Source organism: Muscardinus avellanarius (assembly GCF_963383645.1).
Source record: "Muscardinus avellanarius genome assembly, chromosome: 7".
NCBI classification, from domain to species: Eukaryota; Metazoa; Chordata; class Mammalia; order Rodentia; family Gliridae; genus Muscardinus; species Muscardinus avellanarius.
In genome coordinates, this window is record NC_137793.1 from 65295287 (window position 1) to 65310956 (window position 15670).

General features: G+C 36.4%; 1 protein-coding gene across 1 annotated transcript in view; it reads right to left on the bottom strand.

The window, feature by feature from the left end:
- Nucleotides 1-15670, bottom strand: part of DNAH14 (dynein axonemal heavy chain 14) — a gene marked incomplete at both ends in the record, with an annotated part of 395029 nt that overhangs the window by 175980 nt on the left and 203379 nt on the right. The window contains 2 exons of the mRNA XM_080698700.1: nt 998-1227; nt 12122-12197. Coding sequence (XP_080554826.1) covers nt 998-1227; nt 12122-12197 — 306 coding nt within the window. The remainder of the gene's footprint in view (nt 1-997; nt 1228-12121; nt 12198-15670) is intronic.

Consider the following 15670-nt stretch of genomic DNA (forward strand, 5'->3'; position numbering starts at 1 on the left):
TGCCTGTATTACAAGCGTGTGCCATCACGCCCAGCTTGTTAGCTTCCTTTTAAAAGGAGAACAAATATGGAGTTTGAGGACTCTCTTCCTAATAAATAAAGCAATTTATGTTTTAGAGTTGGAGGCAGGGATTAGAATCACTAACTTCAATAAAAAAAATTAATATGCAATGCTTTAAGTTAATTTCTATAGGAAATAAAACAAAACTTTTACTATTTTTTTTTTTTTTTACTGCTGGAGTTTAAACCCAGAGCCTAGTGCATGCTTAGCTTAGCACATGCTCTACCACTGAGCTACACCCCTGTTCCCATCCAGCTGCCTTAAATGGAACTTTTTACATACCCTCCAAAAGGATACTTTAGGTTATATCAGACAAACTAGTAGGATTTGTATATTTTGGTATTATGTTTTTAGCTCTCATGTGTGCTTAACAAGATTATTTTATTTACACTCATATTTAGTCTCCTTTTAGTACCTGTGTTAATAATGAATGTCCTTATCTGTTTAGCATATCTTAAATCAGTAACAGCTAATAGGAAAGGCTTACTATTAAACTATTAGCATAGATTCTACTTGCTAGAACTAAGTCAAAAAGCATAATCACTAAAGAACTCCAAGGCTTTATAAAATAATTCATTTAAAAAAAGGTGTATAGAGCTGTAATATTCTGCTTTTATGAAGTCCTTGCTGCCTGGTGGTATAAATAGGATGGGTGCAGCTGCGGCTAATGCGCTGCCTGACTTGGCTTATCCACCAAGGTGTCATCTTTTGTCCTTCTGCCTTACTAGTGTTCTAAGTTTCCTATAGCACCAAGAACCAAATGGGAATCCAATTTTCTTCAGCCTACTTTTGTTGAAGAGTAAGGGTGCTGGTGTATTTATTAACTCTCTTTTACTTTTTATCTTCACACTTGAAAAGATGGGCTTAATATTAGCCAAATCATAGCTTCTAGTGAGTATTCTAAAATGAGCATAATAAGGACCCACTCATAACTTACCTCCTTGTGAACTCTCTTCGAATAATTCATGAACAAGGTTATCAAAATCATAGGTTACTTCTGAAAGAGAATCAGGCTCAAAAGTTGAAAAAAATAGTATATCATCTTCGTGTTCATCTTCACGTTTTAAACTTCCTCCAAATGCCCAAGTAAAAGCAAACACATAAAGCTTCTGAATCATTATTGTTAATTTATCAGGATTTTTCTCCAGATACCATGTCTTTCCATCCCTGGGCAGAAATGGATGAAAGAGTTAAGGCTAAAAATTTAGAAAGCAGCTCACAAATTTATTTCAGTATTGCCTCTGAAATTATTAAAAACTTTTATATAAGTTAAATGTTGACCAAAAAAAATTTAAAGTTAATGTATAGTTTTTCTTTGATTACAGTCATGTAAAATATACAGTTAGTATTTCTTCTGTGTGTGTGTGTATGTGTGTGTGTAGTAGTAGTACTGGAGATTGAACCCAGGGGCATTATACCTCTGAGCTACACACCCAGCCTTATTTTATTATTTTATTTTGAAACAGGGTCTCACTAAATTGCAGAGGGCCTCACTAAATTGCTGAGGCTGGTCATGAACTTGTGATTCTACGGTTTCAGCCTTCCAAGTATTGGGATTACAAGTATGTACCACCTCTCTCAGTTCACTGTTACTATTTTTAAAGTACTGTATATGTAAGAGACAGGTAGTCAATCTTTATTTAATACATACCTTTATATATTTTTAATTTAATATATGAATATATACTTTTCATTTATGATATACTTTTTATTTAGAATATGTTTTACATGTATTTTGATTTAATATATATAGAGTTAATTTATGCACATATTTAATTTAATAATATACATATGTTTATCTACATTTTAGTTCAGTTTATTTTTATTTATTTATTTTTGTGGTGTTGAGGATTGAAACTAGGGGCATTCTACCTTTGAGCAATACCCCCAGCCTGATTTTTTTATTCTGTATTTTGAAATGGAGTTTTACTAAGTTGCTGAGGGTGGCTGCGAATCCGGATCCTTCTGTCTCAGACTCCCAAGTACTAGAATTACAAGCGTGGGCCACCATGCCCAGCTACTTCAATTTATTTGTTGAGAGTTTACTTGACTCTTGGAAGAGGATCTGATAATTCTTTATATTATGTAGAAGAGCATGAGGGAATGTTTATTTACCCTGCATATTCTCAGCCAATAGAGTGTGATGTAGGTCAACTTGATTTAATCTAACTTGGCTAGAGCTAGGCTTTTCTAGACTAGGTCAACCCAGGTCACCCCTGGTTGGTGAACATGTGAAGTTCTACAGTAATAAGACTGGTGCTGATGGGGCTGAGCAAGATGTTTGGGCCTGGTTTCAAGAAATTTTGAAAAGTTTAGGATTTAGCATTATTGGTTTTTTTTTAGATAAAAAAGTTTTATTGTAATGTATTATTTTTATTTATTCTAATTATATTCTAAAATCATTAATAATCAAAATGATTTTTCTTGAATTATCAACAAATAATTTGATACTCCTTCAATATGTTTAGAAAGGTGCATTAAAAAATCAAATGAGTTATAGATTAAATAAATTAGCTTCTTTTACATTTTTCTTTTTCTTTTTAATTTATTTTTTATTGGTACAATGTATTCATACATCACAGTGGTATAAAGAAAATACTTTTGTAGACATACATGCACATATCACCCAGTTAGCCCCTACCCGATCCCCACCCTGTTCCCTCCCCATCCCTCCTTCCCATGCTAAAATATTGTTGAAAAATAATAATACATGAAAAAGAATAAAATTGGACCCTTACCTAACACATATACAAATATTAACTCAAAATAGATAAAAGACCTAAATATAAATCTTAATACTATAAACTTTTAGAAGAAAATATGGGTCATAAGTACCTCACAACATTGAAATTGGCAGTGATTTCTGGGATATGATTTCAATGGCACAGGTAACAAAAGGGTAAATAAACTCCCTAAAAAATAAAAAAATATTGTATATCCAAAGACAATGTAAACAGAGTTAAAAGTTACTGATCCTCTTCCAAGAGTTCCTTTTATGACCCATTTCTCCCTAACTCTCACATATTAGGGAAGCATCTGATTTCTTATTTTTTGTGACTGACTAATCTCACTTAGCATAATGTCCTCCAGTTCCATCCATTTCCCTGAAAATGATGTAATTGAGTTTTTTTTTTGATGGCTGAGTAAAATTCCATTGTGTACATATCCCACAGTTTTGTAATCCATTCATCTGTTGATGGACATCTTGGCTGGTTCCATAGTTTGGCTATGGTGAATTGTGCAGCTATGAACATAGATACACATGCATTAGTTTGGTAGTTTGGTTTCTTTTCTTTTGGGTAGATACCCAACAGTGGTATTGCTGGATCAAATGGTAGGTTTGTTCCCATTCTTCTGAGGATTCTCCATACTGTTTTCCAAAGTGGTTGCACTAATTTGCAATCCCACCAACAATGTCTTAGAGTTCCCACTTCTCCACATTCTCGCTAGCATCTGTTGTTTGTGTTTTGAATGATGGCCATTCTAGTTGGAGTTAGGTGAAATCTCAGGGTAGTTTTGATTTGCATCTCTCTGATTGCCAGTGATGTTGAGCATTTTTTCATGCATTTATTGGCCATTTGAATTTCTTCTTTTGTGAAGTATCTATTTAGTTCATTTGCCCATTTTGTTATTGGATGCTTTGTTTTCTTAGTGTTGAGTTTCTTGAGTTCTCTGTATATTCTAGATATTAGTCCTCTATCAGTGGTGTAGGTGACAAAAATCTTCTCCCATTCTGTTGGCTCTCGATTGAGGTTCTTGATAGTTTCCTTTGCTGAACAGAAGCTCTTCAGTTTCATGCAATCCCATGTATTGATTCTCCTTTTAATTTGTTGTGCCTTTGGGGTCTCGTTGAGGAAATGTTTGTCTGTGCCTATGTGTTGTAGTGTTGGACCTATGCCCTCTTCAAGGAGCTTCAAGGTCTCTGGTTTAATTTCCAAGTCTTTGATCCATCATGAGTTGACTTTTGTACAGGGTGAAAAAGTGGGATTAACATCCAATTTTCTGCATATGGTTAACCAGTTTTGCCAACACCATTTGTTGAAGAGGCTATCTTTTTTCCAGTGTATGTTTTTGGCCCCTTTGTCAAAAATCAATTGGCTGAAAGTGTGTGGACTTGTTTCTGGGTCTTCTATTCTGCTCCATTGGTCTATATATCTGTTCTTTTGCCAGTACCATGCTGTTTTTATTACAATGGCTTTGTAGTATAGTTTAAAGTCAGGTATTGTGATTCCTCCTGCGTGGTTTTTGTTGCTGAGAATTACTTTGGCTATTCTGGGCTTTTTGTTATTCCAGATAAATTTAAGGACTGATTTTTCTATGTCTGTGAGGAATGATCTTGGTAGTTTAGTGGGCATTGCATTAAATCTGTAGATCACTTTGGGGAGGATGGCCATTTTAATGATATTTATTCTGCCAATCCATGAACATGGAAGATCTTTCCATCTTCTAAGATCTTCTTCGATTTCTTTTTTCAGTGTTTTATAATTTTCTTTGTAGAGATCTTTTACCTCCTTGGTCAAGTTTATTCCTAGGTATTTTATTTTTTTTTGTGGGAGATCCTGAGTGGAAGTGTTTTCTGAATTTCTTTTTCAGTGGATTTATGGTTGGTGTACAGGAAAGCTTCTGATTTTTTAAGATTGATTTTGTATCCAGATACTTTGCTGAATTTGTTGATCAGTTCTATATGCCTTTTGGTTGAGTTTGTTGGGTTTTCTAAATATAGTATCATGTCATCTGCAAATAGTGAAAGCTTAAGTTCTTCTTTTCCTATTTGTACTCCTTTGATTTCCTTTTCTTGCCTTATTGCTCTGGCTAGAGTCTCTAGTACTATATTGAAGAGAAGTGGTGATAGTGGACATCCTTGTCTCGTTCCAGTTTTTAGGGGGAATTGTTGAAGTTTTTCCCCCTTTAATATTATGTTGGCAGTGGGTTTATTGTAGATTGCCTTAATAATGTTGAGATATGTTCCTTCTATTCCAATTCTCTGCAGTGTTTTTTTCATCATAAATGGATGTTGAATGTTATCAAATGCTTTTTCAGCATCTATTGAGATGATCATGTGGTTTTTGTCTTTGATTCTGTTTATATGATGAATTACATGGATTGATTTTCATATATTGAACCAGCCTTGCATCCCTGGGATGAACCCTACCTGGTCATGGTGAATGATTTTCTTGATGTGGTTTTGAATGCGTGCTGCTAGTATTTTGTTTAATAGTTTTGCATCCAAGTTCATCAGAGATATAGGCCTGTAGTTTTCCTTCCTTGAACTGTCTTTATTCGGTTTGGGTATTAGTGTGATGTTGGCTTCATAGAATGTATTTGGGAGAGTCCCGGTTTTTTCTATTTTCTGAAATAGTTTGAGTAGTATTGGGATAAGCTCTTCTATAAAGGTTTTATAGAATTCATTTGGGAAACCATCTGGTCCTGGGCTTTTCTTTGATGGTAAGCTCTTTATTGCTGTTTCAATCTCTTTGATTGTTATTGGTTGGTTTAAGTGTTCTATATCTTCTTGACTCAGTTAGGAAGGTTGTATTTATCTAGGAAGTTGTCAATTTTCTCCAGATTTTCCATTTTGTTGGAGTATAGTTTTTCAAAGTAGTTTCTGATAATTCTCTGGATTTCTACGCTGTCTGTAGTAATGTCTCCTTTTTCATCCCTTATCTTCATAATTTGGGTTGATTCTCTCTTTTTTTTAAGTTAGGTTGGCTAGTGGTTTATCTATCTTGTTAATTTTTTCAAGAAACCAGCTTTTGGTTTTGTTGATATTCTGTATTGTTTTTTTATTCTCTATTTCATTAATTTCTGCTCTAATTTTAATAATTTCCTGTCTTCTGCTGGCTTTGGGGTTCAATTGTTCCTGCTTTTCAAGGGCTTTGAGGTGTGTTGTAAGGCTATTTATTTGAAGATTTTCTGTTTTTCTTATGTGAGCACTCAGTGCTATAAATTTTCCTCTTAATACTGCCTTCAGAGTGTCCCAGAGGTTTTGATATGTTGTTTCTTTATTTTCATTTGTTTCTAGAAATTTCTTAATTTCACCTCTTACATCTTCTATGACCCATTCTTCATTCAGAAGTGTGGTGTTCAGTCTCCACATGTTTATGTTGTTTCTCTGAGTCTTCTTATAGTTGATTTCTAGTTTTATTCCATTATGGTCTGAAATGACACAGGGAAGTATGTAATATTTTTTAAATTTGCTAGTGCTCATTTTGTGTCCCAAGATGTGATCTATTTTTGAGAACGTTCCATGAGCAGCTGAGAAAAATGTAAACTCTGCTGTAGTTGGGTGAAATATTCTATATGTGTCCAACAGATCCATTTGGTTAATGGTGTTCTTTAGTTCTGAGACATCTTTACTGACCCTTTGTCTGGAAGATAGGTCTAGTATTGTGAGAGGTGTGTTGAAGTCTCCCAGTATTATTGTGTTGGGATTTATGTGTGACTTCATGTCACAAAGAGTTTGATTTATGAAAGTAGCTGTCCCTATGTTTGGGGCATAGATGTTGATTATTGTTATTTCCTCTTGCTGGACTATTCCTTTTACCAGTAAAATGTGACCTTCTTTGTCTCTTCTAATAAGTTTGGGTTTGAAATCTAACTTGTCTGATATCATAGTTACTACTCCTGCTTGTCTTCAAGTTCCATTAGCATGGATTACCTTGCTCCAGCCCTTTACCTTGAGTTTGTTCCTATCTTTACTTGTAAGGTGTGTTTCTTGTAAGCAGCAGATGGATGGATTCTGGCTTTTAATCCATTTTGCCACTTTATGTCTTTTTATTGGGGAGTTGAGTCCATTTACATTCAATGTGATTATAGAGAGATAATTTTTAATTCCCAACATGTTAAGATCTTATTTCTGTTTGAGATACTGTTTATTCTTCTTTGCTTAATTGTCTGCTGGATGGGAAATCTTGTTTCTTTGGTTCTGGTGTGTATTACCCATTTCCTCTTTGCAGTTAATCTCCTTGAGTATTTTCTCTAGCGCTGGTTTTGAAGACATAAATTCCTTCAGTTGCTGTTTGTCATGGAAGCTTCTTATTTCCCCATCTAATTTGATGGATAGTTTTGCTGGGTAGGAAATTTTTGGCTGGAAGTTGTTTTCTTTCAGAGTTTGGAAAATGTTACTCCCCGCCCTTCTGGCTTTCATAACTTGGTTTGGGAAGTCTGGAGTGATCCTAATTGGTTTGCCTCTGAATGTTACTTGGCCTTTTTTTTTGTTGCCATTAAGATTCTCTCCTTGGCTTCCACATTGGTCATTTTGACAATTATGTGGCGTGGGGATCCTCTTCTCTGATCCTGTCTAAAGGGATTTCTATAAGTTTCCTGGACCTGTGTATCGACCTCTTGCTCTCTGTTTGGAAATTTTCTGCTATTACTTCCTTGAAGAGATTGTTGATCCCTTTGGTTTCACCTTCTTTACCCTCCTCTATTCCAATTATTCTTAGGTTAGCTCTCTTGAAATGGGCCCATATTTCTTCAATATCAGATTCCTGCTGTCGGGTTTTTTTTTTCTAAGTTAGAAACTATGCGTTCATTTTTGGAATGATCATCTTCTTGGAGCGAGATTCTAGTGTCCATGTTGTCTAATCTGTTGTTTATACTTTGAATTGAGGCCTTTACTTCATTAATTGCATCCTTTATCTCCTTTTGACTCTCTCTAAATAAATTCTTTTCGAAAGTCCTTTATTATTTCTAAAGTTATTTTCCTAATTTGATCTTCTAGAGATCTTTGGATTTCTGTGTTATCAGATTCTGATGTTGTGGGGTTGTGGGCACTCACTGCTCCGTTGTTATTTCTCTTTCCCATGATTTTGGAAGTTTGTGCCTTTTCTGGGTTCTTCCCTGAGTCACTACGAGTTCACTTAAGATGCTCTGGATCTCGAGTCTGTGGTATCTCAGTCACCACTACTCCTTTACTGGGTTGTATCACAAAGTCTCAGACCCAGGGAGTCAATCGAGGCTGCTTAGACTGTGGGGGGGTGGTGCCAAGTTGGGCGTTCTCCAGCAGGGAGTTGTGCCTATGTTATGATATCTCTGCCACTGCCACTCCCCCACTGGGCTGCACTGCTAAACTCTCCGACCCAGGGAGACTATCTGCGCAAGTCCCTGGGAGTGCAGTACTGGGATTTCTCCTCTAGGGGACGCAATTTGATTCATGGTTGTTGAGTGCGCTGATGAAGCTGTAGTGAACTCGGTGGATTCGCTGCTGCCGCCACTGGCAATATGGCACCACTGCCACACCCTTGGCCGTGATACGGCGTTATTTCTTCTCTGGTTTTGAGCTCCGCTCTGAGTCCCTGCCAAGTGTGATGTGCCCGGCCCTTGGGAGCTTTAGATGTTCCCTCGGCTCGCTGTCCACCCCTGCTCTCAGGCACTTGGTGGCTGGTTGTGTGCGTTGGTCTAGGGCCGTCCGGGGAACTCGCCGCTGCCGCCAGCAGTAAGACGCTGCTTCTGCTTCCTAGGCCGCGAGGCCAGAGTACCTCCTCTCTGGATTTGAGCTCTGTTTTGAGTCTCCCTCCTCTCTGGAGCCTGGTGCTGCTAGGGGAGATGTAGGCCGCGTCGCTCCAGCCGCTCTGCGCTGCAGCTCCGGCTGCTCCGTACCACGGGTCTGGCCACTCCGGCCGCTCTGGCCGTTCCGCGACGCGGCTCTGGCTGCTCTGGCTGCTCTGGCGGCTCTGCTCCGGCTGCTCTGGCTACTCTGCTCGGCTGCTCTGGCCGCCCTGCTCCGGCTGCTCCGGCCACTCCGCTCCGCAGCTAAGGCCACTCTGCACCCCGGCTCCGGCCACGCCTTGTTGTGGCTCTGGCTGCTCCGGCCGGAGGGCTCTGACTGCTCCACGCTGCGGCTCTGGCCACTCCGGCTGCTCTGGCTGTTCCGCGCTGCAGCGGGCGTGGAACTTCGGGCTGTTTTTTTTCTGGTGTCTTGTTTTTCCAGCCCCTTTTCTCTGTCCCTTGTATTTACAGTTTTTATTTCTTTGCTGGTGGTGTTTTCTAGCTCTGAAAAGTGCTGGTTTTGTGGTAATAGAGTTCGATTGTTAGCGGAACTTGTAAGTGCCGCTTTCCTCCGTCGCCATCTTCCTGGAAGTCCCGATTTTGCATTATTGTAAAACTATAAATCATGAAAAACCTAAATATATATCACTGAACTGAAATTTATTAGCAACTATTAATAATAGTGCATTTGCACGATACTATCTATAATTTCAAGCCATATGTAATAGTTCGATGGGCAAATATTTACTGAATGGATACTGCATATAAGTCACTGAACAAAACAGACATAATCCTTTTTTCATAGAAGAGAAAAGTTAATACTAAGCCATAAAGGAAAAGAATAAAGTCACGCATACTATGAAGAATAAGAGTAAAGTAACTAATTTAGATTGTGGGAGTCAGAGAAAGCCTTCTTTTGAAGAACCCTGAAGAGACCTTAAATTGAGACCTGAAGAATGACTGAGACTTTGCAAAATATAGGAGAAAAAGAATTTTTAGCAGAAGCAATACATGGGCCATAAAGTTGAAAGTTCATGGCTAGCTTGGCTAAGCGGAAGATAAAAACCATCCAATGGCATTGCAGTTGGAGGAAGGGATTAGGAGATGAGTCTGGAGAATAGAAGGAACTTAAGCTGGCTCAGTTTTTTTTTCCTCTTTCACTATTAGTGAAACAGAAAGTCATTAAGTAGATATAAAAGAGAAAAGAAATGTTCTAATTTATCTTTTTTAAAAAACAAACGTGAATGTAAGTTATCAGGAGACATACTCCTAATACTGAATTGAAAATAAGCTAAATGTTTATCAATGAATGAATTAATATTTGTGTATATAGCAATGGACTCTTAGTTGTGAAAACGAATAGATATCAGCTGTATTACAACGGACTAATTAAGCTGGGCATGGTGGTGCACGCTTATAATCCCAGCATTTGGGAGACTGAGACTGGAGGATCGCGGTTTGCGGACAGCCTTAGTTACTTAATGAGGCCCTTCACAACTTAGTGAGACCTTGTTTCAAAATAAACACTAAAAAATAGGGCAGGGGGTGTGGACCTCTGGGTTCCATCCTCAGACCCACAAACATACACACACACACACACACACACACACACACAAAAAAAAAAAAAAAAAAAAAAACCCAATGGACCAATGATACGGAACATACAGTTGAACAAAAATGTAGGTCACATAAGATTATACAGAGTGATTCCATTTATTTAAAGTTCAAAAATGCCGGGTGTGGTGGCGCACACTAGTAATCCCCGCACTTGGGAGGCTGAGGCAGGAGGATCGCACATGTTCGAAGCCAGCCTCAGCTACTTAGTGAGGCTCTCAGCAACTTAGTGAGACCCTGTTTTCAAATAAAATATAAAATAGGTCTGGGAATATAGCCCAGAGGTAGAAAGCCCCTGGATCCCACCCCCAATACCACACACACACACACACACACACACACACACACCCTCAAAGTCAATTAAAAAAAAAAAGGTCTGGGAGTATAGCCCAGAGGTAGAAAGCCCCTGGGTTCCACTCCCAATACCAAAATAAATAAATAAATAAATAAATAAATAAAGTTCAAAAACACGTAAAATTGAAAAATGCATTATTTGAGGATGCTAATAAACCTAAAATCCAGGACAGTCATCATCTCAGATAATGGGATGGTATAAGACCTAGGAGAACACCAGGGAAAAAGACTAAAAAAAGCTTTTTCCTATAACCAAGTGGTGTGTATATTGGCATCTCTGGAATTGTTATTTCTTATACATATTTTATAAATATTCTTTTATGACTACTCACTATTAAAAAATATAAATCATCTCTGATTGTTGAAAATGTACTAGGAGAACTGAGGAAACCATTAGAAGGCTATTTGAGCAGTAGGCAAGGAATGGTAAGGTTTGGGCTTAGGTGTCATTATCCAGATGTGCATCAGTGAATGTATGTGAAGGCAGAGCTGGAAGGAAAAGCATCTTATCTTTCGAAAGCAAATGTGATCTCAATAACCAGCCACTCGTAAGAAAGTCAAGAGTTGTATATTTTCTCTCTTATGTGGAAGCTAGAGAGAAAATAGGAAACAAATGGGACTTTAGGTAAATGAGGGGGGAGGCTAATAGAAGAGTGGGAGGGGATTGGGAGGAGGGAAGTGGGGAGGAAAAAAGGACTGAGGAAGTAAACCATTTAAATAACATATGCTCATATATGAAAGTGTCACCATCAATCTCACTGTGCACATACAGGGAGGTAGGAGGGAGGGACGGGAAGGGGGAATGTGGAGGGAAGCACAACTAATTGGGGGTGTTTATATAAACGGATGTTTAAAGCTGGGCGTGGTGGTGCACACTGTAATCCCAGCAATGGGAGGCTGAGACAGGAGGATCTTGATTTGCGGACAGCCTCAGCTACTTAGTGAGGCCATTTGCAACTCAGTGAGACCTTGTTTCAAAATAAAGAATAAAAATAGGGCTGGGAGTATATCTCAGAGGTAGGATGTTCTGGGTTCCATCTCCGGCACCACAAAAAAAGTATGTTTCTAACACTTGGAGTCTCATTATGATTCATAATTATAATGCACCAAAATATTTTTAAGAAAGCAAATGTGACATGAATGTCTCGGAGCTGCATAAGATGTAGGAAGGCCCAACAGTGACTTTCATGCACTACGAAATGCAGAAGACATGTAGAACTAATAATTTTCATAGGTATGATTTACTGGGCACTTAACTATGTACCAGGTTTTATTGTAGGTATCTAACACACATTATTATTCCAGTGTTATAACTGAGATAATCAAAGCCTAAAAATATTTGGTAACTCATCATTTCACAGTTCATGAACAGCACATTCAAAAACAAGTTCACGTCAAGAGACTTGACAAAAGTATTCATATAATGCCTATAATTTTAAGACGTAGCACAAAAATTTATGCTGTGTGGAGGTGAAGTGGACTTTGATGTTATGAAATCACCATAGCGCTGGTTTATGGACACATAAGTATAGTCCTGTGTGTGCTTGAGTGTTTGGCATCTTGTAGGTACTAAGGACCTGCTTGTTGAATGAATGCAACTGACCTTTTTTCTGTATCCTTGAATTTGATAGAAACTTTTGAAGAACTTGTCTCCTTAGTAGAAATGTTATCCAAATCACCTGAAAAAGGGAAGAGTATTTTTTCACAATTAATAACAGATTTATAATTTAGCTACCTAACTAATAAGGTTTAATACAACACTGTTCATTTAGTGAATTGTTATAGAATACCTATGTTTCACATAGCATCTTGTAGCTGTCCCCCCAGTCCCATCATCCACTTTTTGTCTAAAGAACACAGAGAATAAATGATTATTCATTATTCTTTGAAGCTGTGTTTTAAATAATATTTGCTTTCTTAGCATAAATAAAATATGCGTCTTGTAGAACAGTTTGGAAAATACAGAAAAGTATAAGGAAAAAAGAATCACCCATACATCTACTATTCACTGATAAAAACCATTATGATGCATTTCTTTTTTTGGTGGTGGGCGGATGAGGACTGAACCCAGGGGTGTTATACCTCTGAGATACATTTCTTTTTTAATTTTTTAAAGCTGGGCGTGGTGGCGCGCGCTTGTAATCCCCACGCTTGGGAGGCGGAGACAGGAGGATCGCGTTGGTTCAAAGCCAGCCGTGCTGGCTTAAGAGACCCTGTTTCCAAATAAAAATATAAAATAGGTCTGGGAGTGTAGCCCAGAGGTAGAAGGGTTCCATCTCCAGTACCACACACACAAAAAAAATAAAAATAAAATGACTAAAAAAATAGGGTTGAATGTATAACTCTGAGGTACAATGCCCTTGGGTTACAATTTTTTTATTTTGAAATGGTCTTGCTAAGTTGCTGAAGCTAGCCTCAAACCTACGATCCTCCTGACTCAGCCTCCCAAGCGGTGTGATCGTATGCCTGGCTGAGGCATTTCTTTATGATTTATTATAAACATATTAAAATGATATAAACACAGAGTTTAGAATTTTAACTTAAATAAAAAATGTTAAAGACTTATATTCTTTCCTGCTGTTTTTGTTTTAAGCCTGTCTTCATGTCACTAAAAAATCTTTGAAACCTGATTTTGTTGCACCATAATCTATTTAGCCATTCTCCCATTGTTGGAATTCATATTATTTTTTTCATGATATTAAATAGTTCTTTTATGACTAAAACTCCTTATGCATGAATATTTGTACACATTTATATTTCTTTATAAGTCTGGAATGAGGCACTATGGCAAAGTATATAAATATTTGTAGTATATATTGCCAAATAGTTTGCCAAAAAAGGTAGAGTAAGTTTGTACCTCCAACATGCACTGTTTCAGCACATTCTAGCCTAGTTATTTTCTAGTCTTGTTATTTCAAAGAGTTATTCATTTATTTGATAGACAAAAATTCTTATCCTTTTGTCAAAGAAAATTTCCCTTATTTTCAAGATTAAATGTTTAAAAACCTTGTTTACTATAAATTTAAGTACTTGTACAAAGTCCCATGTGAATCAAGTAACTTTTTTAGCTGCCCCACCTCCAACCTGTCCCCAGTCACTTTACTGAGAATATTCAGAAAGAAAAACCCACATCAGCACATACGGTAGGTTACAGAATGGGATATGATAAGAGTAAAAGGTGGTAAGTAGTTGAAAGTTATGTTAAATCTTGTATAAAATAGTGACTAAAAATTACTGTGGTAAAGTATATTTATGCATATATAATTTGCCACCTTAATTTTTAAGTGTAAAGCTCAGTGGCATTAATAGCACTACATTGTACAACCACCACAGCTGTCTGCCTCCAGGACATTTTCATCATTTCCTACTGAAACTCTGCCCACTGAACAATAATTCCTCATCTCTCTTTCTCTCTCTCTCTCCCCAGTCCCTACTAATAAATGTTCCACTCCTATCTGAATGCGTTTGACAGTTTTAGATATTTCATGTAAGTATAATCATATAATGTTTGTTCTTTTGTATCTTGCATATTTTAGTTAATATCTTCAAGGTTCAGACATTTTGTGTTAAAATCATATGTCATTGTAAGATTTAATAATGTCCTATTGTGTGTATATTCCACATTTTATTTATATATTCTTCCACTGATGGACAGACATGTGGATTCCGCTTTTTGGCTACTGCAAATAATGCTGATGTGACCATTGCTGTACAAATATTTGTTAGAGTCTATGCTTTCAGTTATTTAGGGTATATATCCAGATATGAAATTTCTGGGTCAGTGATAATTCTATTTGTAATTTTTTGAGAAACTTGCCATACTATTTTCCACAGTAGCTGGACCATTTTATATCCTTTCAGCAAGATATGAGTGTTCTAATTTCTCTATATTCATAGTAGCACTTACTATTTTTTGTTTTATAAATAACAGCCTTCCTAATAGTTGCAAAATACTATTTTGTTTTGATTTTCATTTCCTTAGTGATTAGTAATGGTGAGCATTTTTTCATGTGCTTGTTGTCATAAATATCTGTCATGAATGTCTACTCGTATCCTTTTCCTATTTTTTGATTGGATAGGTGTGGGATTTTTGTAGAACTGTAAGAGTACTTCACATATTCTGAATATGTGCTTAGCAAAGTAGACAGTGGGCTAAGATTAATTACTAGAGGTAAAGGGATAATTGACAAAGGTCCAGTCCATCAAGGAGAGATAACAATTCTAAAATATATGTTCCTAACAATAGCTTCATGAATAAATAGTACATGAATGAAAAACTGACAAAACTGAAAAGATAGATAAAAAATGAAGTTTAAGATTTTAATGTTACTTTACATTAAATAATAGAATGTATAGAAAAATTAGAAAGGATATAGGAAATTTGATCAACATTATCAATTAACTTGACTAACTTTATAGAGCATTTCACCCAACAAAAGCAGAAGATTTTTGTTTTAAGAGTACAGGAATATTCACTTAGTAGTTAACTTCTGCACCATACTACAAGTTACAATAAACTTAAAAGGACTGAAATAATGAAAAGTATGTTTTATAACCACAGTAAAATTAAATGAGGGATAAATAACAACAACAAAAAGATACCAAGAAAATCTTCAAATATTTGGAGTAAATTTCATGCTAATAAATGACACTGAGGTAAAGAATAACTCACAGAAGAAATTAAAGAATACTTAGATTGATTAAAAACCTATGTAATAATCTCAATCTCTGCAGAAAAAATATTACAAAACAAGACTATTCACAAAAAACAATTCTTAGCAAAATTGCAATTATGGGAACTTCCTCAAATTGATAAAGGGAACCTATAAGAAAATATACAGTCAACATATTTAAATGATAAAAATTAAATGTTTATCTAAAATTATGAAAATATTTGTATGTCTGCTTTCAGTATATCAGTGGAACACTGTATTGGAGGTCCTATCAGATACAATAAGGTAGGTAAAAAAATAGATACTAACTGAAAAGAAAGAAGTAACACTGAATTTATTCATTTATTCACAGATGATGCGGTCATCTATGTATTAAAGAAAACTACACACACAAACTTAATAAAACTAACAAAAACTTAATAGTTACATAAGCTACAAATAAATATACAAATATCAATTGCATTTCTATATACTACTAA